This window comes from Dermacentor silvarum, chromosome 1 (genome assembly GCF_013339745.2).
Source record: "Dermacentor silvarum isolate Dsil-2018 chromosome 1, BIME_Dsil_1.4, whole genome shotgun sequence".
Taxonomy (NCBI): Eukaryota; Metazoa; Arthropoda; class Arachnida; order Ixodida; family Ixodidae; genus Dermacentor; species Dermacentor silvarum.
The window spans coordinates 360182845-360204724 of record NC_051154.1 but is presented as its reverse complement, the minus strand read 5'-3'; the positions used below and the strand labels follow the sequence as shown (position 1 = coordinate 360204724).

Below are 21880 nucleotides of genomic sequence, written 5' to 3'. Positions count from 1 at the left end.
GGCACCACAACGGCCTCTGGCGGCAGCCCGGACCACGCCTGGCGTGCCGAGGCTAACGCCACCCGCCCCTAAGGTGGGAGCAGCCAACGCTGCACTGCCATCTCTTAAGGTGTCCACGCCAGTGGCCTCTACAAGTTCAGGCAGCAGCCAGGGCACCGCAGAGGCCACAGGGGTCCTGTCGACCTCCGGCCCGGTGGGGACGAAGACTTCGTCGCTCGAGATGAAGTCTACGCAACGCACACATCGCTCTTTGGAGCGGGTGTCCAGTGCCTCGCAAGAGGCTATGGACACCAGTCCAAGCCAAACGGCGCTAGTAGCGTCGAAGGAGCGGCGAGGTTCTCTTGACCGCTCCAAAAAAGACAAAACACCAATTACAGGGCCTAACAAAGGCTCTGTAAAGTAAGTCGCTCTCCTTCCTTTTGAGACACACAGCACAATTTTTTTTTTCTTTTTAACGTGGACAACATCATACAGTGGAATATTAGAGGACTATTAAGAAACCTAGATGACCTCCAAGAAATTCTCTAAGTTTAATCCTAAAGTGCTCGTGTGTGCAAGAAACACATCTAACTTCCAAACACACCAACTTCCTCCGACAATACATGACTTTTCGAAAAGACCGCGAGGATGCTGTTGCATCATCTGGTGGTGTAGCCATCATTGCTGATAGAAGTGTAGTGTGTCAGCATGTGAAGCTTCAAACGGCCCTTGAGGCAGTGGCCGTTCGAGCCGTACTTTTAAATAAACTCATTACCATCTGCTCGTTGTATATACCACCACATTATCAGCTTCACAGACGTGACTTAGAATCATTAATAGATGAGCTCCCAGAGCCCTATCTGATTCTTGGTGATTTTAATGCACACAGTAGTTTGTGGGGCGATTCACGCTGTGATGCGCGAGGTCGCGTTATTGAACAGCTGCTCTTTTTCCTCTGGAGCATGTGTTTTGAATATGAAGAAGCCCATGTATTTTAACCTGGATAACAAGTCATACTCTGCCATAGATCTTAGCATTTTATCGCCGACGCTCTTACCCTATTTTAAGTGGAATGTGCTTAACCCGTATGGGAGTGACCACTTCCCAATAATTCTGAGTACGCCGAAACAAGATCAACTTCCCCCGCAGGTCCCTCGGTGGAAGGTTGACTCAGCGGATTGGGAACGGTACCGAACTCTTACTCACAGGACTTGGACCGAGATGTCCAGTCAAACCATAGATGATGCTGTTACATATTTTGCAGATTTTTATACTTGATGCCGCATGTAAATGTATTACTAAAGCGAGCGGCATGGGCTCCAAGCGGCGTGTTCCCTGGTGGAATGATGCATGTAGGCAAGCACGGAGGAACCAGAACAAAGCGTGGGCGCTGCTTCGCGACTCTCCAACAGCAGAAAAACTGGAAAAATTTAAACATGTCAAATCCCAGGCAAGGAGAATGCATCGACGAGCAAGACGAGAGAGTTGGGCAAAGTTTATATCAAGCATAAACTCTTACACAGATGAGAAAAAGTCTGGAATAGAGTGAAGAAAGTTAACGGGCAACAAACGTATTCCCTGCCTTTTCGTAAACAGCCTCGGAGAAAGCCTGGAAGATCAAGCAAACTTTCTTGGTGCACATTTTGAACACACATTAAGCTCCGTACACTACTCCGAAACCTTCTGAAAGTAGAAAACGCAAATAGAACAACAAAAGTTAGAAAGGAAATGTGCAAGAAGTGAGGCGTACAACGAACCATTCTGCATAGCAGAACTGCCGGCAGCACTGAACTGTTGTAATACATCTGCCCCAGGTTCAGACTGCATAATATATGATATGTTGAAACAACTACCCTCCAAAACACAAGAAAACCCTCCTTTCCCTTTATAACGTGATATGGTTTTCCGGCGAGATCCCTTCTGTTTGGAATGAGGCTATTATAATTCCAATTCTGAAGCACCGAAAGGATCCTTCCTCTGCATCAAGTTACAGACCTATAGTGTTAACAAGCTGCCTCTGCAAAGTATTTGAAAAAATGATTAACTGTCGCTTACTGCACTTCCTCGAATCAAACGAATTGCTCGACCCATACCAGTGCGGGTTTCGGGAGGGTCGATCCACCAGTGACCACCTGATACATATCGAGGCACGTATCCGTGAAGCTTTTATTCATAAGCAGTTTTTCTTATCTGTATTCCTTGATATGGAGAAAGCCTATGATACTACGTGGCGGTTTGGGATATTGAGAGACCTCTCACCATAGGTCGGCGCACTCACTCATGAGTGCACTCACTGACACTCACTCGCACTCATTTCAAAGGCGTGAGTGCGAGTGCGAGTGAGTGCCTGTGAGTGTGAGTGGAGGTGAGTGTGAGTGCGAGTGTCAGTGAGTGTGAGTGGAGGCGAGTGCGAGTGAGTGGAAGTGAGTGCGAGTGCGCGTGAGTGCCAGTGAGAGTGAGTGCCAGTGAGTGGGAGTGGAAGTGAGTGTGAACGTGGTGAGTGCCTGTGAGTGTGACTGAAGATGAGTGTGAACGTGACTGAGTGCTGTGAGTGTGAACGTGAGTGTGAGTGCAGGTGAGTGTGAACATGAGTGAGTGGTTGTGAGGAAAGTGAGTGTGAACGTGGTGAGTGCTTGAACGATAAGCAGAGGTGATATGGGTTCACCTTGCTTGCGGAAAAATGGAGGCACGCTGTGTGCACAAGCTCACTCGCGGTGATGACTTATCGCACTAGCAGATTGTGCATGCCAAGATAGAAACCACTCACTAAGGTCGTAATAATCCAAGGATCAGGCATGAGTGAGACAATGTATAATGAGATGAGTGGATATATTATATTGCGACAGCAATTATATGGACACTCCAAGCGAACTTCTGCCGTGGTCGTGGACGTCGTTGTGAGGTTCCGTGTAAAGTCCAAACACGGTGCTGGTGGTACGCTGCGTGTGCGAGTGCAAGCTTGCGAGGGTCAGCCGACACTTGCTGCTCAATCTCGCGCGCGCGAGGGAAAAGGCGGGGCAGAAGCGCGCTGCTTCTGTCGTGCGTCAGGCATTGGGAGGGGCGGTCGTCTTGCTCTGGCGGCGGCCGTGTGGGTGTCATATCTCGAAAGCGATCTGCAACGTGGAAAAAGGGCGCGCACGCGCGCCTCCTCTTCAAAGCGGTTTGCGACGTGAACTATGTTCAACTAGAGCCGGTAACTTCGTATGCGCCGTGTTTTCGATGTTTAGTTCGCTTTGAAGCGAGAGGCGGCACGAAGGTCAATTCGCTCGCGGCTATAGCTGCGCCTCCTTACTCAAGCGTTCTGACGGCGAGTTTCCGCGGTCATCGAGCGAGATGCGTTCATGTTTACCTGTTCGCGCGTGACACCGTGCTTGTCTATTTAGTTAGTAGGCGAATGTTTACAAGTTTATACGGCCCATTAAACTACTATCCTTGCATCGTATAGCTCTCTACTAATTTGCTATCGCAATCGAAGCTTCGCCTTTTGGGCGAAACTGTGACATTTTCTTTAATACAGCAGGGAATATGTATGGGCTGGAGCGCTGATGGCAGACATATCCAAATCATGACCGGCAAATTTTTCCATGACTTCCACTGAGTGAAGACGTGTAATACCGTGTGATTTGCTACAGCTTCGCTGGTCATCCGCCTTCAGAGGGTGGAATGGCTCCTCATTTTCTTCCTGCTTCCCTCTTAAACGTACACATACAGGCTCCTTATATAAACAGGCAGATCGGAAGAGGGACTAGCCAAGTTAGCACAGAGTAACAGACACGCACGCTTCCATACATGGAGAAAAAGTGAAGATGCAATGATAGATACAGCTTTGTTCTCCCTTTTGTGTTTGTTTCGGCGTTAAGTGGTTGACTAAGTATACGGACAGTCAATCTCTTCCTCTATTTTCCGCTCTCTTGGCTCAATCCGACCGAAGGGGAGCTTAGCGAGCATGGGCGGCAAGCATGCACACGTCTAATGTCAATGACAGAGAGATGTACACAGAGAATTTGGGGCTGACGTCAATGTTTATGTCACCATGAATAAATTGAAACGAAAACTTTAGTCGTGCTAGTTTTGCTCTACTTTGCAGTGTTAATAAACCAGCTCTCTTTAATAATTTAGTCAATGAATCCATTAATTTGTATTTATTACAACAACCTTATTGCCTTCCTCTGCACCCCTTCCATTCTTGCAATGAGTTATTTTGTGTACGGAAACCAAACAATATTGGCGTGCTCCAGCACTGTTCGAACAAGCATTTTGTTGGCCAGCAAATTTTATCTGGGGGCGCAAGACGAAGGTGTCTTCTCAGAAAGAAGAGTCGGTTTAGTGCTCAGCATGTACATTGATATCCACTTGAGGTTATTTTGTTAACATGGCTTTCCCATCGGAGAGCGTATGGTAGAGCGACACCTAAATATTTACGCTCAAATGCACAAGTGAGAGGTGTATCATTATAATGTAAGTAAACTCGGATATCTGTTTCTTTCTTACTGTTAGCGTTACAGATTTTTCGGCATTTAGAGTCATCTGCCACTCCTGACACCAAGAAAAGGCAGAATTTTGTATATGGTAATTATCACTGTGATTAATTTCACGGCAAGAAATACAATAGTCAGCGAATAGATGGATGTTACCATGTAATCGGGAAGGCAAATCTTTTATGTATATTAAAAATAAACCTGGGCCCAAAACACCGCCTTGGCGCACTCCCGATGCAACAGGTGCTAAATTGGAAGCTTCGTTATGAATATACACGAATTGTGAGCGGTATAGATCGGCTCAGTGAGTGTGAGTGCAGGTGAGTGCCAGTGAATGTGAGTGCGAGTGCGAGCGAGTACCAGTGAGTGTGAGTGCTGGTGAGTGCTAGTGAGTGCCAGTGAATGTGAGTGTAAGTGAATGCGAGTGTGAGTGCAGGTGAGTGCTAGTGAGTGCCAGTGAATGTGAGTGTAAGTGAATGCGAGTGCGAGCGAGTGCCAGTGAGTGTGAGTGCAAGTGAGTGCGAGTGAGTACCAGTGAATGTGAGTGTAAGTGAATGCGAGTGCCAGTGAGTGTGAGTGCAGGTGAGTGCTAGTGAGTGCCAGTGAATGTGAGTGTAAGTGAATGCGAGTGCGAGCGAGTGTGAGTGCAGGTGAGTGCCAGTGAGTGTGAGTGCAGGTGAGTGCTAGTGAGTGCCAGTGAATGCGAGTGTGAGTGCAGGTGAGTGCTAGTGAGTGCCAGTGAATGTGGTGTAAGTGAATGCGAGTACCAGTGAGTGTGAGTGCTAGTGAGTGCCAGTGAATGTGAGTGTAAGTGAATGCGAGTGCGAGCGAGTGTGAGTGCAGGTGAGTGCCAGTGAGTGCGAGTGCGAGTGAGTGCCAGTGAGTGTGAGTGCAGGTGAGTGCGAGTGAGTACCAGTGAGTGCGAGTGCAGGTGAGTGCGAGTGCGATTGAGTGCCAATGAGTGTGAGTGCAGGTGAGTGCGAGTGCGAATGAGTGCGAGTGAGTGCCAGTGAGTGTGAGTGGAAGTGAGTGTGAGTGGAGGTGAGTGTGAACGTGAGTGAGTGCGGGGCCTGGAAAAAATTATGGTGAGTGAGTGTGAGTGAGTGTTCTCCAACACTGCCGACCTATGCCTCTCACACTTAGGCATACGCGGCAATATGTTCAATATTATCGAAAGTTATCTGTCTAATCGCGCATGCCGTGTTCGAGTGGGCAATGTGTTGTCACGGAAATTTGTACAGGAAATTGGAGTGCCGCAGGGCGGGGTGCTCAGCTGCACGCTCTTTATAGTAAAAATGAATTCTCTTCGTCTATACATACCACGTAAGATCTTCTATTCAACATTTGTTGACGATGTGCAGATCGGATTTCAATCAAGTTCTCTCGCAATCTGTGAGCGACAGGTCCAGCTTGGTCTCAACAAGGTCTCCAAATGGGCTGATGAGAACGGGTTCAGACAACCCACAAAAACGCACCTGTGTAGTTTTCTCTAGAAAAAGAGGCGCCTTTAGAACAAGCCCAGTGGAAAGCCCTTACGTTGAATCGGATAAGTGGTCACTTCATCTGCAGAGAACATATTCGTCTTTCATGTATTTTCTGAGAGTGAACGCAAACAGTGAGCAGCCTGCGTATTCCACCATAAACGATTTGTCCAGTTCTCAACTTTTTCGCAACCGACCCACAGTGGCACAGCCTTTCTTACTGCGTGTTAGAGACATAGCTGAAGAAACAAGGATTCCTATGTCTGAATACCACCTTATGCCCCCTGCTATACGGCCCCCGCCATGGCAGTGGCAACTTATACACTGTGACACATCTTTCATAGCTATCACAAAGCACGCACCTGTTGCGCATATCCGAATGTACTTCCTCGAACTACAGCACAAATACTCCTCTCCTTAATTTTTTACAGACGCATCGAAGTGTAATTCCAGCGTGTCACCCGCCGGGGTGGCTCAGTCAGCTAAGGCATTGCGCTGCTGAGCACGAGATCGCGGGATCGAATCCCGGCCGCGGCGGCCGCATTTCGATGGAGGCAAAATGCAAAAACGCCCGTGTGCTTGCGTTGTAGTGCACGTTAAAGAACCCCAGGTGGTCAAAATTGAACCGGAGCCCTCCACTACGGCGTGCCTCATAATCAGAACTGGTTTTGGCACGTAAAACCCCAGAAAGAAGAAGAAGAAGAAGAATTCCAGCGTGTGTTATATGTATACGCAGCGGTCGGTCCATCATTTTCGGATGCCGGATGCCGCAGCAGAAACAGGTTTCTGCTGCGGTAGCTGCATTAAGAAAAAAGCACCTGCCTCCCAGCTTTTGGGCTCAAAGGCCTTAAGGAGGCATACGTGCTATTTCCATATTCTTGCATTTTAGCCTCATGATCACTTGTCGTTCGTACTGTACCCATAGACCACTCCACATATCACTGTCATGATTTTATACTATATCGTTTTACGCTTCTACAATAGCGATTGATTTTAGGCCACTTTACAGCCATGTTACATCCTATCATCACAACTAATGAATCAGTGCTTAACACAACATTATCAGTCGTGGCGCTCTTTGGCTATACCTGGCCCTTGCACCACAAAAAACCACATATCATCATCAGGAATATCTTGTTAGTTATGTTGGAAATCCCTTTAAAAATGCAGTAGCTGTTGTCGGAAGGGCATTGAAATTTCATTTGACAGGGTCAAATTGTGTCTTTCTCCAGACGACACCGTTGGTCACTTTTCAAAATAAGCGTGCAGTTATCAACAATGGCAAAGGCCTGAATTTTGGCACCCTTGCGCCGCATGATGTCTCAATAGTAGGCGCTCATTGCTAGATGACACAGTTGGGTCCAAACTTTTGAAATGAATGGGACCTAGTACTGCACTGCATGCAATACCACTGCACCTAGGTATCGCCAGTGCTTTGCTACTGGTGCCTTTTTGCTATCACATCATTAGGTTCAGAGTGCTTTACTTGCTTTATGCTTCTGCTTCTTCTATCCTGACTTTTCGAGGTATATGTATCCCACACGGCCCTGGGGGTAGGGGAAAGGGTACATAGGAGAACCATGCATAAGATACTCCCTGTGGTTATTTATGTTTGAAAGACATCGTACAGAGCTATCCCTACTGAAAAAAAAAAAAAAACTGCATGCCTCATATTTGCCATATTCAATCACATCATATGACATATGGGAAAAACGGGTTCTTATACAGTTGACTTCAGTTAATTGGATCCTGACGAGACCAACAAAACTGGTCAAATTAAACAAGAGACAGAAAAAAAAAAACGTCAAAACCCAAGCAGTATTTGCGGCAGTATTTGCCTTTAAAGTTTGCTTTGGCGCGATGCAGCCATGTTATGTTGTGAAGCATACCAAGCGGGGAAAGGTGCCACTGTTGCAGGATCTAGCACGCGTTTCTTAATTTACACATGCAGATGCGCTGTCTCCGGTCACAGTACGAGCACCGAGACGCCTAATAAGTTTACTGGCGAGCCTTCAGAGTTTCAGATAGACCCTTTTTTGTTGGCCATAAACGTCCCCTCTACTTTCGTAGTTTTTCATCTTACCACCCTCCTTTTCACTAGCTTTCCCAAAACACAGATGGTTTTCTCCGCTTCTCGGTGCACGAAGCGTGTAATTAACACGTACTAGGCCCCATTAACGGTCTCATATACGAGACACGCATGTCGGGCGAAACGAGGGCTCAAATCGCCACTGCAACATCACAAACATATCTGAATGGCTGCCAGCACGCTTATTAGGTGTCTAGGTGCTCATACCGTTACCTGGAGAGGGCGCTTGCGCGCCTGTATGATTGAAGAACATGTACAATGACCCATTCCCATTCTTGGTATGCTCCACCTCATAACAGGGCTGTATTGCGGTGAGATTGACCAGCCAAAGTTCGAATTATCCAGCGTAGACCAATATTGGAATCGAAATAATGGAACTTTAGGTTTATAGAAATGTATGGGCGGCGGCCGGAACCTTAGGTAGGGATCGAATTAACCAGAGTCGAATTAACGGAAGTCTACTGTGTAGGATCCCACATGTTTCATATTGGATATGGAAGTTATGGAGCATATGGATTTTTTCAATAGGTATGGTTCTCCATGCGGAGAACTATAACTGAATGCTCAATAAAACACGTTGCCGGGCTAGTTGGTGTATGGTTTTTGACCAGAATTGTGGTGCAAAAGAATGCGGGTGAGAGAACCGAGATGGACAACAGGTGCACACTTCCAACTAATTTACTTACAGAAGTGGCTCTCTATTTGTTTCTCTATGCGCATGTTCTGTATATACGTATATAATATCCGTCTTTCTTCTGGAATTAAATTTCTTGGAAGTGTGTGCCTGTCCACCTCAGTTCTCTCATCCATGTTCTTTTGCTGCACCACAGTTCTGGTCAAAAAACATGGCTGAAAGACAAAGAGCAAAGCTAGAGTTTGGGGCGGTTAGCAGTGGCATCTCACATTCACAATCTCTTGCCCACATCACGTGCGGGTCTGTGTGTGTCAAATTTTCATGTAATCCTCCTTTTATAAAAGGTGCCTTCCTCAGCCAGGTGGTGTGTCCTGCAATGTGTTGCTTTCTCTCGCTTGCCGTTGTGTGCTGCATTAATGGTCATAGTACCTTGACCACTTATGTAATCGTCGTTCCTGCTTCTTCAGAGGCTGCACCATAGAGGAGCTTCCTTGGCACATGGAGCAGCTGCATACATACAACCAGATTAAGGACATTGCTCATCAGGTCATTGGCAGCCTGGGTGAGTCAAATTCTCCTGCATTCTTGCATGCAAAAGGCCACAAAAGCCCTTCTGCAGTTCGTGAAGAGTACTGGATTGTACGAACGCTTGTGACAACGAAGATTCTTCTGTGACTGTCTCTGCCAATGACTGACTCTATTTTTTTTTCTTTTCTCTGCTTATCTATTCTTACCCTTTCCCCCTCTCCAAGTGTAGGGTATAGCCAACCGGGCACGTCGTTGGTTAACCTCCCTACCTTTCCCTCTTCGTTTCTCTCTCTCTCTCTCCTGCATTCCCACTTCAGAGGCATACCATTATTATTGTTGTTCATAGTGTTGATGCAAAGATTACATTTTATGCATGGGTGCCTATGCATAAAATGTAATTTTTAGCAGGTTGGCCCACAGCTTTTCTAGACTGGGTATGGTGACTGGAAGGTTGTCCTTTTACCCATCAGAATTCTTTTTTTTTTTTTTGGGGGGGGGGCAATTTGAAAACTGCTTTATTGTAATGTTTCTAGGTGGCTGGAATGGACATGTTTCTTTACAAAGAACTTCCATACAGCGCTTGCAGCAGTTGCATGGTGGATCTCACTGTGTATGAATTCTGAGAGCCACTGTCAGTGCCACTGTGTGGATGCTTAAACCAGTATTGCAACAAAAGTTTTCTGTTCCACTTTTTTTTTTGCTTTTTAAGGTGGCTGTCCACTCCATAAAATGAAAGTTCAAAGCCTGAGTTCCTTGAGAGAGCCACATATAATTAATTACAGCATCCTTCATGCAATAAAACTTCATTTGGGCCTAGTTGGTACATAATTCTGAACCTTACAGCGCAAACACCTAAGACGAACCACAAAAGGTAGATACGACACATACTGGTGCTGACTAACAACTTCTTTATTTCTTCGTCGACAATGCATATAGAAACCCTAGGCCACACAACCACGCAGGTGCACACAATACATCACAGAGATCTGCCAAAATTGTCACATACGCAAACATATAAAGTCAAATTCAGATGGGTGCAGGGTTAAAGATGTATCACTGATGCAATTATCGCCTTGTGTTTTTAGGTGGTAGGCTTCTAAGGCAAGCCGCGCATGCTCATTCTTGCTTTTGCCAAGAATCGACGTCCCATCGAGTCGCGCCTCACAATTGATGCAAGAGTTCATACGCGCAACAAGGTGCGCTCCTCTATCTACATTTTTGTTTACTTTTTTCACGTGTTCCCTGAGTCGCTTATTGACGCAACGCCCTGTCTGGCCAACGTAAGTCTTACCACATGAGAGTGGAATGGCATAAACCACGCTGACAGCGTACGACACGTAGGAAGCACCATGGCATCCATGGTGCATCCATGGAATTTGGCATCCACCTCTGCTCTCTCCGCAGGTGCGGTAGCATAGCTTAGAAAGCGTGTTCGGCGCAGAAAACGCCAAAGGAACAACATGCCTGCAAGCAACTTTCCTGAGTTGATGGGTGACCTTATGCACATAAGGGACCATTGCAGGCCTTTCTGTGGTTTTTCTTTTCTGAATCGGAGCTTCAACCACGGCAGTCAAAAGCGACATAGGGAACCCAGCTGCCAGAAGTCTGGTTATCTGATTATCAAAATTATCTATATTATCATAATTTTTTATTTTATTCAGTTCCACAGCGTGAACTTCTGTTATCTGTACATGCATGTATTGAGAACAGTGCTACGATTTCATTCCAGAATGATGCTGGACTTTCAGTGGGTAACTTTTTAAGTCTTATGGAATATTACCTTCAAGTTACTTTTATTGTTTTTAATGACCAACCGTATTTACAACGGAATGGTATTTGCATTGGTTCCTGTGTTGCTCCCGTTCTTGTTGATGTTTTTCTGTCTAGTGTGGACCATTCTTTAGACCATTCTTTTATTGAGCGGAAAGTTTTTAAAGTTTTTAGATATGTTGATTATTTTTTGGTATTTTTATTGCTTGACTCGTCCTACCAGGATACGATCAATAAGATTTTAGATGATCTTAAGGAACATGGACAAGGTCTTGTTTTTACCCACAAGAGTCCACACAACAATGTGCTGCAGTTTTTGTAACTAAAGCTTGAGTTCTGTGAACGCCATGTCTGTTGGGCTTATCAACCATGTGCGATAAAGGAACTCTTGTCCTTTCGGTCTGTGCACTCGAAGATTGTAAAAAGAGGCATTGCATCGTCATGTATGGAATCGGCTCTTAAAAGCTCGTGTGTGCATAATTAAGTCGACTTCTGGCAGCTGGGTTCCCTATGTCGCTTTTGACTGCCAAGGTTGAAGCTCCGATTCAGAGAAGAAAAACCACAGAAAGGCCTGCAGTGGTCCCTTATGTGCATAAGGTCACCCATCAACTCAAGAAAGTTGCTTGCAGGCATGTTGTTCCTTTGGCGTTTTCTGCGCCGAACAAGCTTTCTAAGCTACGATCCCGCACCTGCGGAGAGAGCAGAGGAGGATGCCAAATTCAGCATTGTGCTTCCTATGTGTCGTGCGCTGTAGGCGTGGTTTTTGCCATTCCACTCTCATGTGGTAAGACACATGTGGTTGGCCAGACAGGGCGTTACGTCAATGACCGACTCAGGGAACACGCGAAAAAAGTAAACAAAAATGTAGATAGAGGAGCGCACCTTGTTGCGCGTATGAACTCTTGCATCAATGCAGCGCAACTCGATGGGACGTCGACTCTTGGCAAAATGAAGAATGAGTGTGCGCTAAGTGCACTGAGTGCAGTGCGGCTTCGAACGTGGAAAAGGAGGCTATTCCTGTCACCGTAAGCAGAGGTGATGGTCCCTGGGTATCACATACAACTCAAGAGTGCACCAGTCTGCCCGGTGTGGTGGTTGATGGCCAGACAATGACCGTGTTGCCAACAGCTGCCAAATATGACGTCTGTTAGAAACGTGGCCGAAAAAAAAAATGGCATAACTGGAGCGTCGGAAACCTAATCACCCTGAAAGTAGTCTCCTTGGGAGTCCACACACTTCTCCCAGCGGTGCTGCCATTGTTGGAAGCATTCCAAGAAGGCCCTCTTTCGGAATGGAGTTTAGCTCAGCTGTCGTTGCAGCCGTAATGTCCTCTCTTGTCTGAAATTGCGCTCCTTTCAATGGCCTCTTGATTTTGGGAAACAGCAGAAGTCGCAGGGGGTCATATCAGAGAGTAAGGAGCCTGTTGAACTACAGGAGTCTGTTTTTTCGCCAAAAAGTCTGAATAAAGTGCGAGGAATGTGCAGGAGCATTGTCGTGATGGATGCGCCAATTTCCTGTTGACCACAACTCTGGTCTCTTGCGCCGCACAGCATCACGTAGGCGACAGAGGACATCCCTGTAGTACTCTTTGGTTATTGTTTGACCCTGTGGTGCGTACTCATGGTGTACCACACCATGGGAGTCAAAGAAAGCAGTCGGCATCACTTTGACGTTGCTGCGCATTTGGTGGGGCTTCTTTGGTCTTGGTGACGTGCAATGCTTCCACTGTGACGACTGGGATCTGGTTTCCGGGTCGTACCCGTACACCCATGATTCGTCACCAATGATTATGGTGTTCATGAAGTCAGAGTCACTGTTTGTGGAATCCAGCATGTCTTGTGAGACTTCAACACGAAGTTGCTTTTGCTCCACTGTGAGCAGTTTCGGCACGAATTTCGCCGCAACTCTCTTCACGGCCAAATCTTCGGTCATAATGGAATGTGCAGAAAAAGTGCTGATGCCCACCTCTTCCGCAATTTCTCGGATAGTCACACGACGGTCCCGCATCACCAGACCTGGTCATTTCGGCATGTTGATGGCCGACCGGAGCGTTGCTCGCTCTCTACCGATGTGCGGCCGTCTTTAAATCGGTTGTACCACTCCTTAATCTATGTGCTGCTCATAGCATCGTCACCGAAAGCCGTCTGAATCTTCCGAATGATTTCCACTTGGCTGTCGCCCAGTTTCTGGCAAAATTTGATGCAGTAGCGCTGCTCCAGTCGCTCCGTCATTTTCCTTGCAAATGCGCACTACCTCACTCACATGCTGCGTCCCAGTGACTGACGCTATCGGCAGGCGGGAAAAAATTTGCACTTGCGCACGAAGGTTCAAGGTCGGCTGATGCAAGTGCGCTTGTTTCATATCCATCAGGTGTTCGCAAAAAAAAGTAAGGTCGGATACTTTTCTAACAGACCTTGCATGCCCCTCCCATTGTGCACTTCTCCTGGAAACACAGAAGGACAGACTCTCCCCTCTTGTCCCATCAAGGGCTGAATGGACTTTGCTTTTCGCAGCTCAGTCATAGTGGGTGTCTACGTGTGAGCGGTACTTGTTACCAGAAGTCCACCACATCAGGAGGAGTAATCTGTAAGAGTCCACCTAGTTAACTGTCCACTTCGGCTGTCGCAATTGGCTGCCGCCTCACGAGCGTGAAGGAGACTGGCTGGAGCTTTCTCGCTCGTGAAGCAGCAGCCAATGGCCACAGCCGAAGTGGACAGTCCACTAGGTGGACTCTTACAGAATACCCCCCTCAGGTTGCGATGACTCCTTTCTCACGTCCAAAGCTGCACTTGGCAGGCACAATGAAGTGGTCACATTAAAGGGTAACATGGTTAATTTTTTGCTGCACCCTCGAGGAACTGAGGCTCGATAGTGTAATTGCTGGGTTGACGGCTATCCAAAGAAGAAACAAAAACCAGACAAGGATTTTCTGTCAGGAGTCCTTTAATGCGAAAGAAGCCTTCTCATCAAGTTTGCTTTGTTTGCCACAGATATGGTAGATTAATGAATCCTGTAAACATACAAACTTTCCACACAGAATAGTACCCTTCAAAGGGCACTATTCTTAGGTCCTGAGCCACTTGCAGCACAAATACTCTTTATATGACGGTGTATGCTTTAGTGAACATTTTCCACAATATAATTTTTGGTATAGACAAAGTGATTGCCAAGGTAGATCAACTTGAAGCAGTGAAGCGAAGCAGTGGACTTACTGTTGCATTGTCTCCGCAATGTGTACAGTTGGCATTAAAAGCTTATGGGGCAATTCAGGGTATCTGAGAAAACAGCCTGGATTTCATATTTGCTACCTGTACTAGTGTGTGCGACCAATGTAATGTTGTACTGTTTTATGCGCTGCAAGCTAAAACTAGGTGGAAATTAGAGTTTATTTTGGCTGAAACCACATCTCGTAAGCTTTTGATGAAAAAATTAATTTTTTATTGTAAACGTGTCAGCAGGAGTAATCACGCTCCGCAGCATACAGTAGCATCCTTTGAGCCGGTCGTGCGCGACGCATGGTGGTCCTCTGTGTTCACAAACCGCAAGCTGGAGCTCACTGAGTGTGCTGCGCTGCTTAAGAGTCTCACTTGTCCAGGGATTTCCTTTCGTTTACCGAGTGGCACAGACGAGTGGCAATCGTTTCATCATTTTGGTGTGAATGCGACACTAATAAATGGCACCAGCTTTCCAGTAGACTAATTTTTTTGAGGGCGCAGTTGGCAGGTTTAACAGCCGTGCGAAGACGCTGGGCTTCCGGTCGGACCACAAACCTGCCATATTTCGAGAGTAGTGGTGTAGGGGGTCGGTTTAAAAGATGGGTGGTTCATGAAAAATGGTCTGAGGGCCAGGGCCATGACTACACTCTAGGTCAACGGAGCGCCGAAAGCGAGAATGAATTTTAACGCACTGGTGCTCTATTTGAGGCGTGTACGAAACGGTAAGTTCTGTCTCCGGCATGGTCTAGTGGTTAGGATACCTGGCTCTCACCCAGGAGGCCCGGGTTCGATTCCCGGTGTCGGAAAGATTTTTTTTTTTTTTTTTGCACTTTTCTTTTCCATTTTTTTAACGCTTTTCTTTAGTACTCTTCGACGGGGTGCCATATTTCAAATGCCCATGCAGCTAGCCGTCGAGTAAACTGAAGTCGCCCCACGGCCTAGGTGTTCCGTGGTGTCTGTCTACATCCGGCTTTTCGCGCTGTTCGTTCCTGACTGACGATCTCCGAGGCCATGATTTATGGCGTACTGCAGACATCGCCATTCGTATTCAAATCAGCGGAACACGCCGTGCAGGATCTGAAATGCACAGCAAGGACCGCGTTCTTTTCAAAGCAAGAAACCGTAAATGCTCCGACGAGACGAATATATATATATATATATATATATATATATATATATATATATATATATATATATATATATATATCCCAATCCACATCCAATCCAGCCCAAATCGACACGATGCGGATCTTTTAACATGGCCGCTACTTCTCTTCTATCATATATATATATATATATATATATATATATATATATATATATATATATATATATATATATATAGATCCGCATCGTGTCGATTTGGGCTAGTTAGTAATATATAAAACTTGCTTTATCTAGGTAATATTCCATAGAGAAAGAAATTCAACGTTGAATTTCTTTCTCTATGAGGACCACTGTGGTTATGCTGGGGACCACAGGTGACGTCTGGCAACAGCAACATGGTGAAGTCCGTGGCGAAGCCTTGTGTGTGCCTGGGTTCTCTCGTTGGATGTTACAGTTGGCAAATTCGTGATTTGCAGCTTTAAGTGAACGTCAGAAGGCTGGACGATTGATCCCTTCCCCCTGCATTGTGCTATAGTTGTGCCAATGCCTCCTTTATTGGTTGTGCGAGTGTTCGCGCAGCGTCTGCGCCATGTTTGCTGTGGCTCGGCGTTCGCGCGCTCTACTGCCGCCACTGGCCAGTGCAGCGCACACTGTGGGTGCTTGCGCAGTACCTGGTATCGTGAGCGAGCAACCAATGCGTTCGAGCAAAGCACGTGTACACGTTTGTCACGTTGGGCGTTCTTTTTTTTTTTTTTTTTTGGTTTGGAAACGGGGGCAGTGGGGATGGTTGTTGCTTTGTCGAGCGGCCGCCATGCGGTGAAAATGTTGAATCCTCGAAGTGCATTCGAGTCGTTGTCAGTTCAAGCCTTGAACCTACTTTTGTTCGGCGGAGTAGCGGTGGACTGAAGGCGAAAACACTCACACCGTACTTCTGACCTCCGTGTGTGTGTTCTCGTCTGGCACCTGTCGTGTTGAGTTGGCAGTCTGTCGTGGTTACGCGGTTCTGCACTTAACGGCTTCAAATTCTGGTCGTGTGTGCGTGTAGTTCTCGGAGGCAGATTTCGAGTCGTGCCAACTTGACCCGTATTCAGGCGGCAACAGCACTTTGTACAGCCTGTTTTACACTTGGGGGAAATCTCGGAGCATTGCTGGAGTCGGGCGCCGGAAGCAGCTCGCGCAGGCGCAGACGCTCGAGGCGCGTTATCTTGCGTCGAGCTGTCGACGCGGTTGGCGGCCAGCATAGAGTTTCGTATTTATTTAGAAACTCTGGCGGCCAGCCGCGTCGAGTAGTCGACGCTGTTCAAGATGACGCGCCTCGAGCATAGAGAAAGAAATTCCCTCGAGCGTCTGCGCCTGCGCGAGCTGCTTCCGGCACCCGAGTCCAGCGCTCGCCGCATAGTGATGCAATGCGCTCTGAGATTTCCCCCAAGTGTGAAACAGACTACACGGGCAAATGTGAAAGCACATAGGTAAGGGCACGTTGCGCAACGTGTCGTTTTCCATGCTCCTTTCACTTTGTCCTTAGCGCTGTTCCCGCGTGAATAATAACCAGCTAGCCGATGCCTTCATGTCAATATACTTGAGCCGTATTGCGGACAGGGAGGCTTTTCTCCCCGTCCTTTGCGAATGTGCAACATTTAAAATGTTGCTCTTGCCGACATGTATACTCAAAGGGGATAAACCAGTCACTAGCATTGTTATCTCCACGACTAACACAGCTAAACAAGTGGTGTCATGGGACGCGAAAAATGAGATAGGACCAGTTATGTTGCATAACGAGCCCTGGGCTGCTTGCTGCTCTATGCTTAGCTTTGTCTGTTACAGCTGCAAGTGTTTACTTATGTTAGTGGGAGCCATATTCTGTAACGCTTCGGTTTTCGAAGAATTCAGTTTGGCGGTGGCGTCATGTTTGGGTGGTCTGCTGACAATTAGTATGTGAGGAAGGACAGGCCGATTGGCACGCTGTTTTTTTTTTTTTTTTTTTCTGGAAGTGAATGGCACAAACCAAGGAAATATACAGCAAATTAGGAACGCTTCTTGGTAAATAAAAAATAATTGGCTCCTGAAGTCTGCCATTTCAAGCGCGTCTTTTCGATGTCGAGGTCATCATCATCTATCACGGATGCTCGCTAAAAGCACTAACGCAGGCCCCGCAGGGATAACGTTCACTTTGCTAGGAACAGTGATCTCGTCTGTGCACACGGCACGCACAGGCTCGGCAGACGGCGCCTTCGAATCGCACCGAAGCACCTTGCACCACTTCGTTTCGTAGCAGACAATTCGCTTTCCGTTTGATTGAGATGTGCATGACATCATAATATGCACGCGGGCGCCGATGCGATGGCGTCACCCAGGCAGTGACTAATTGCTGCTTGCAAAGTGAATTCTTTGAAAACCAATGCATTATAGAATACGGCTCGAGATAAGGGGGTAGTTTCAGCATGGCATTTAGGTTCGGTTGGTGCTCGAGTGTAGGGGCCGTATTCTGTAAAGTTCCACTTCGGCAAAAGTTCGCCTAGGCGACAATTTTGTCTAGGCGCGCGCTGATTAGCTGGTTGAGTAAAATTGAATGACGTCGGGCTCAACCAGCCAATCAGCTCATTCAATTTTGCTAAAACAGCCAATCGGCGCCTGCCGTTGGTGAATTTGTCGCATAGGTGAACTGTCGCTGAAGTGGAACGTTTAAGAATACGGCCCTAGGTCTTCATTTTCTCCGAGGCTTTCACTGCTGGACATATCAGCTATGTTTTTCGTTACGTGTACATGGTGGGGAGCACGGGATTCATAATATTAATTTTTGGCTGAATACTAACACTCATTTCACACAGTTGCAGGCTGTGTTAGTTGGAAGTTCTTCATAATGAAAGGATAAAGTGAAAAAAAAAAAAGGAAGATATGGGTTTGTCCATCTTCCCCCTTTCTTTTGTGCTGGAAATTTCATTATGGATGTGTTACTACAGCATCGGACTGAAAGTCGCATGCCTGCACTTTTAAACACATGTTCAAAGAGACCTAGGATCGGAGTTCACTTGTAGGGTTTGTTTAGTGGAAGTGAAGATTACCTCCTGAAGATGCTTTGGGGGTGTTCTCCCTGTTTCAGCTAGGAACAGATGAACATGGCACCAGCTGCAAGTATTGTGAACATTTTTGACATATTAACATCAATGTACATATAGTTTTAGAAGGCCATTGGCCGAAAGTAAATTTTTAGCTTATTTTATTGGCTTGCGGGTTCATTTCATGTTGGACACATTGCAAGATTATTTGTGCACCCACCATTGGGACGCATTGTTACCACTGATCCTTGGCTTCTAAGCTCGAGTTTCTGTTCTTTAGTTAAGTACGTAAAGAGCTATAGGGCGCAGGATGTACTATAACGTATTGTTTACAGGTTTGACAAATAATTTCTGCAGAAGTCTGTAAGGAAGGCTCATGAAAAGGGTGAAATTGTCATCCACCTGAACTGTAGCATGAAGCTACAAAGAAAACCCGTGCAGGTTTCTTTATCGGAAAGAAAGCTTCTAAGCTAAAGAAGATTTGATCCTCGGATCAGGACGAATTTTACTACAGCAGAAAAGCTTTTGTTCTGAGCAACCCATATGGGTTTTCTTTGTAGCTTCGTGTTACAGTCCAGGCGGATGCCAATTTTCCATTTCATGTTTACAGGTTCGGTGGATGAGCATGCTGCTTTTGTGACTGGCAGCTGGCTTTGGCACCTTACTGGGCCTTATTTAATAGCCCAATGTGCATAAACCTTACTGTTAGGCTGGTTGTTTGTGCTTCTATCTGAACACCTCTAGTTTGTGTGTGTGGGTTGTTGGAGTGATAGCTTGGTGTGTCGAATTGCTTCAGCCTGGGCAAGAGCATCCACATCATATTCACATTGTTGAGTTCTTCTGAAACTGTGTCTGCAACTACTCGCTCACGGGTCCTGGTCACAGTGACATGGATCATTATATGGATTATGACAGCGCCTGTAGCAATGTGCCAGGAGCATAGCCTTATTGCATTACTGAAGGACGTTGAGAGGCAGAACAATGCACATGCAGTTGCCAGAACTGGGAGTTACTTTTGCAGTGCCTGCTTGTTCATGTTTATTTTCCTTAGACGCCCTTTGGTTATTTCTGAGAGCACCGTGAGATATGGGGCTCACTGATGGTGCACCAGTTTTCTGCTGCTAATTTCTGAAACGGCAGTGTTCTATACTCCATCTTGCCAAATCTGTGCGGTGCAGTTGAAGCTGTGGATTGATCCAGGACCGTCACAAGGGCTTGTCTCCCGCTTGCCAACAGTCTTCCAGTATGTGACATTTGGATAGAAAGATCCAAGATGTATTAGCATAATTAGACCAGCCCTTCACCTTGTTTTTCTTTCACCTGGCGTAGTGGCTACGCCAATGCGCTGCTAAGCTTGAGGGTGTGGGATCAAATCTCGGCCATGCGGTATTTCATTGGAGGCGAAATGCAAAAATACTTGTGTACCATGCATGTGGTGCACGTTAAAGCACCCCAGGTGGTCGAAATAAATCTGGAGTCTCTCGCTACGGTGTGCCTCATAATCATATCATGGTTTTGGCATGTAAAACCCCAGAATAACTTGATGTTTTGCTAGTTGGTAACTCATTTTGGTAAAGCAACTTAGAGTGCCAGAAACGCATCCGCACACACCCACACATGCAAGCACCCCAAAAAGACCCCTGTGTGTGGAGGGCCTTTTTGGAGTGATTGCATGTGTGGATGTGTGCAGGTGTGTTTGTTACACTCTAAGTTACAAGAAAAGTAGAAAGTTACCCATCAAGAAAGGGGTCGGGCAAGGAGACACAATCCCTCCAAGGCTGTTCACTGCATGCTTAGAAGAATTATTGAGGCTCTTAGACTGGAAAGGCTTAGGAGTGAGGATCAACGGCGAATGTCTCGGCAACGTTCGGTTTGCAGATGACATTGTCGTGTTCAGCAACAATGGGGACGAATTACAACAAGTGATTGTGGACCTTAATCGAGAAAGTGTAAGAGTGGGGTTGAAGATTAATATGCAGAAGACAAAGGTAATGTTCAATAGCCTGGCAAGGAAACAAGAATTCAGGATCGCCAGTCAGCCTCTTGAGTCTGTAAAGGAGTACATTTATATAGGTCAATTACTCACAGGGGACCCTGATCATGAGAAGGAAATGTACAGAAGAATAAAATTGGGTTGGAGTGCATACGGCAGGCATTACCAAATCCTGACTGGGAGCTTACCACTGTCGTTGAAAAAAAAAAGTGTACAATCATTGCATTCTACTGGTGCTAACATATGGGGCAAAAACTTGAGGTCAACAATGAAGCTTGAGAACAAGTTAAGGACCGCACAAAGAGCGATGGAACGAAGAATGTTAGGCCTAACGTTAAGAGATGGGAAGAGAGCAGTGTGGATCAGAGAACAAACGGGCATAGTTGATAGTCTAGTTGACATTAAGAGGAAAAAATGGAGCTGGGCAGCCCATGTAATGCGTAGGGTGGATAACCGGTGGACCATTAGAGTTGCAGAATGGATACCAAGAGAAGGGAAGCGCAGTCGAGGACGACAGAAAACTAGGTAGGGTGAAGAAGTTGGGAAATTTGCAGGTGCAAGTTGGAATCAGCTAGTGCAAGACAGGGGTAATTGGAGATCGCAGGGAGAGGCCTTCGTCCTGCAGTGGACATATATATAGGCTGATGATGATGATGAAGTTACATTACCATAAAATCCCAGGATTTTTCTTTTTTCGGTGGCTGACAAGATCTGTAGCTTGAACACTTCACTGCACAGCTTTGACGAGACGGGAGTGTAGCTGACCGTGCCGAATAGCTCTGGCACAACACGATTCTCACCTGTTTTAAAGCCAGTATGCAAGAGAAAGCGAGCAAAATGCACAGTAAGAGAGGCCAAAAAAAGGGAGCACAGCTTTCATATCACTGACTTCTGGATAGCACTGGCACAAGCAGCATGCATGATAGGAGGATAGGATGATGACACTAAATATATTGAATCGAAAAAGGTGATGCGAGGGAGTTATGCGAAAGATGGATGACATGGCTATACTAATGAAGCAAAAAGGGATGGCATTGGCGAGCTAAGCGATGAAATATGTCAGGGGAAGGAAAGAGAAATAGTCGTTCGCTGCACGATTATAAAGCGGCATAAGAATTTATTGTCACGTCTTCTTTTTTCTGGGGTTTTACGTGCCAAAACCAGTTCTGTTAATGAGGTACGCCGTAGTGGAGGGATCTGGTTTAATTTTGACCACTTGGGGTTCTTTAATGTGCACTACAACGCAAGCACACGGGTGTTTTTGCATTTCTCCTCCATCGAAATGCGGCCACCACGACTGGAATTTGATCCCGCGACCTCGTGCTCAGCAGCGCAACGCCTTAGCCAACTGAGCCACCGCGGCAGGTGTTGTCATGCTGAGGGACAGCCAGAGTGGTAAATGGGAGGAAAGAGTTTATGATGGGTGATGATCTTGCAAAAGCAAAATGTTAGGATGGAAGGCAGGTGTCAAAAAAAGGTTTCGGAATAAATACAAGCAAACAAGAGAGCTACAATGGACAAGTGAAGTGGCAAGGGGGGGGTAAAACTTG

At 46.5% G+C, this 21880-nt stretch overlaps 1 protein-coding gene and 1 non-coding gene across 5 annotated transcripts in view; both read left to right on the top strand.

Moving 5' to 3' along the window:
- LOC119437440 (DNA repair protein SWI5 homolog) overlaps positions 1 to 21880 on the top strand; it is a 37266-nt gene that overhangs the window by 8820 nt on the left and 6566 nt on the right. For all 4 annotated transcript variants that reach the window (XR_007465051.1, XM_049660548.1, XM_049660547.1 and 1 more), the window contains one exon: positions 9129 to 9223. Coding sequence is in view for 3 of the 4 variants with exons in the window: in XM_049660548.1 (XP_049516505.1) it covers positions 9129 to 9223 (95 nt within the window). In the remaining variant the exon portion in view is untranslated. The remainder of the gene's footprint in view (positions 1 to 9128; positions 9224 to 21880) is intronic.
- On the top strand, positions 14909 to 14980 carry Trnae-cuc (transfer RNA glutamic acid (anticodon CUC)). The gene has a single exon. It is a non-coding gene; the product is annotated as a tRNA-Glu (tRNA).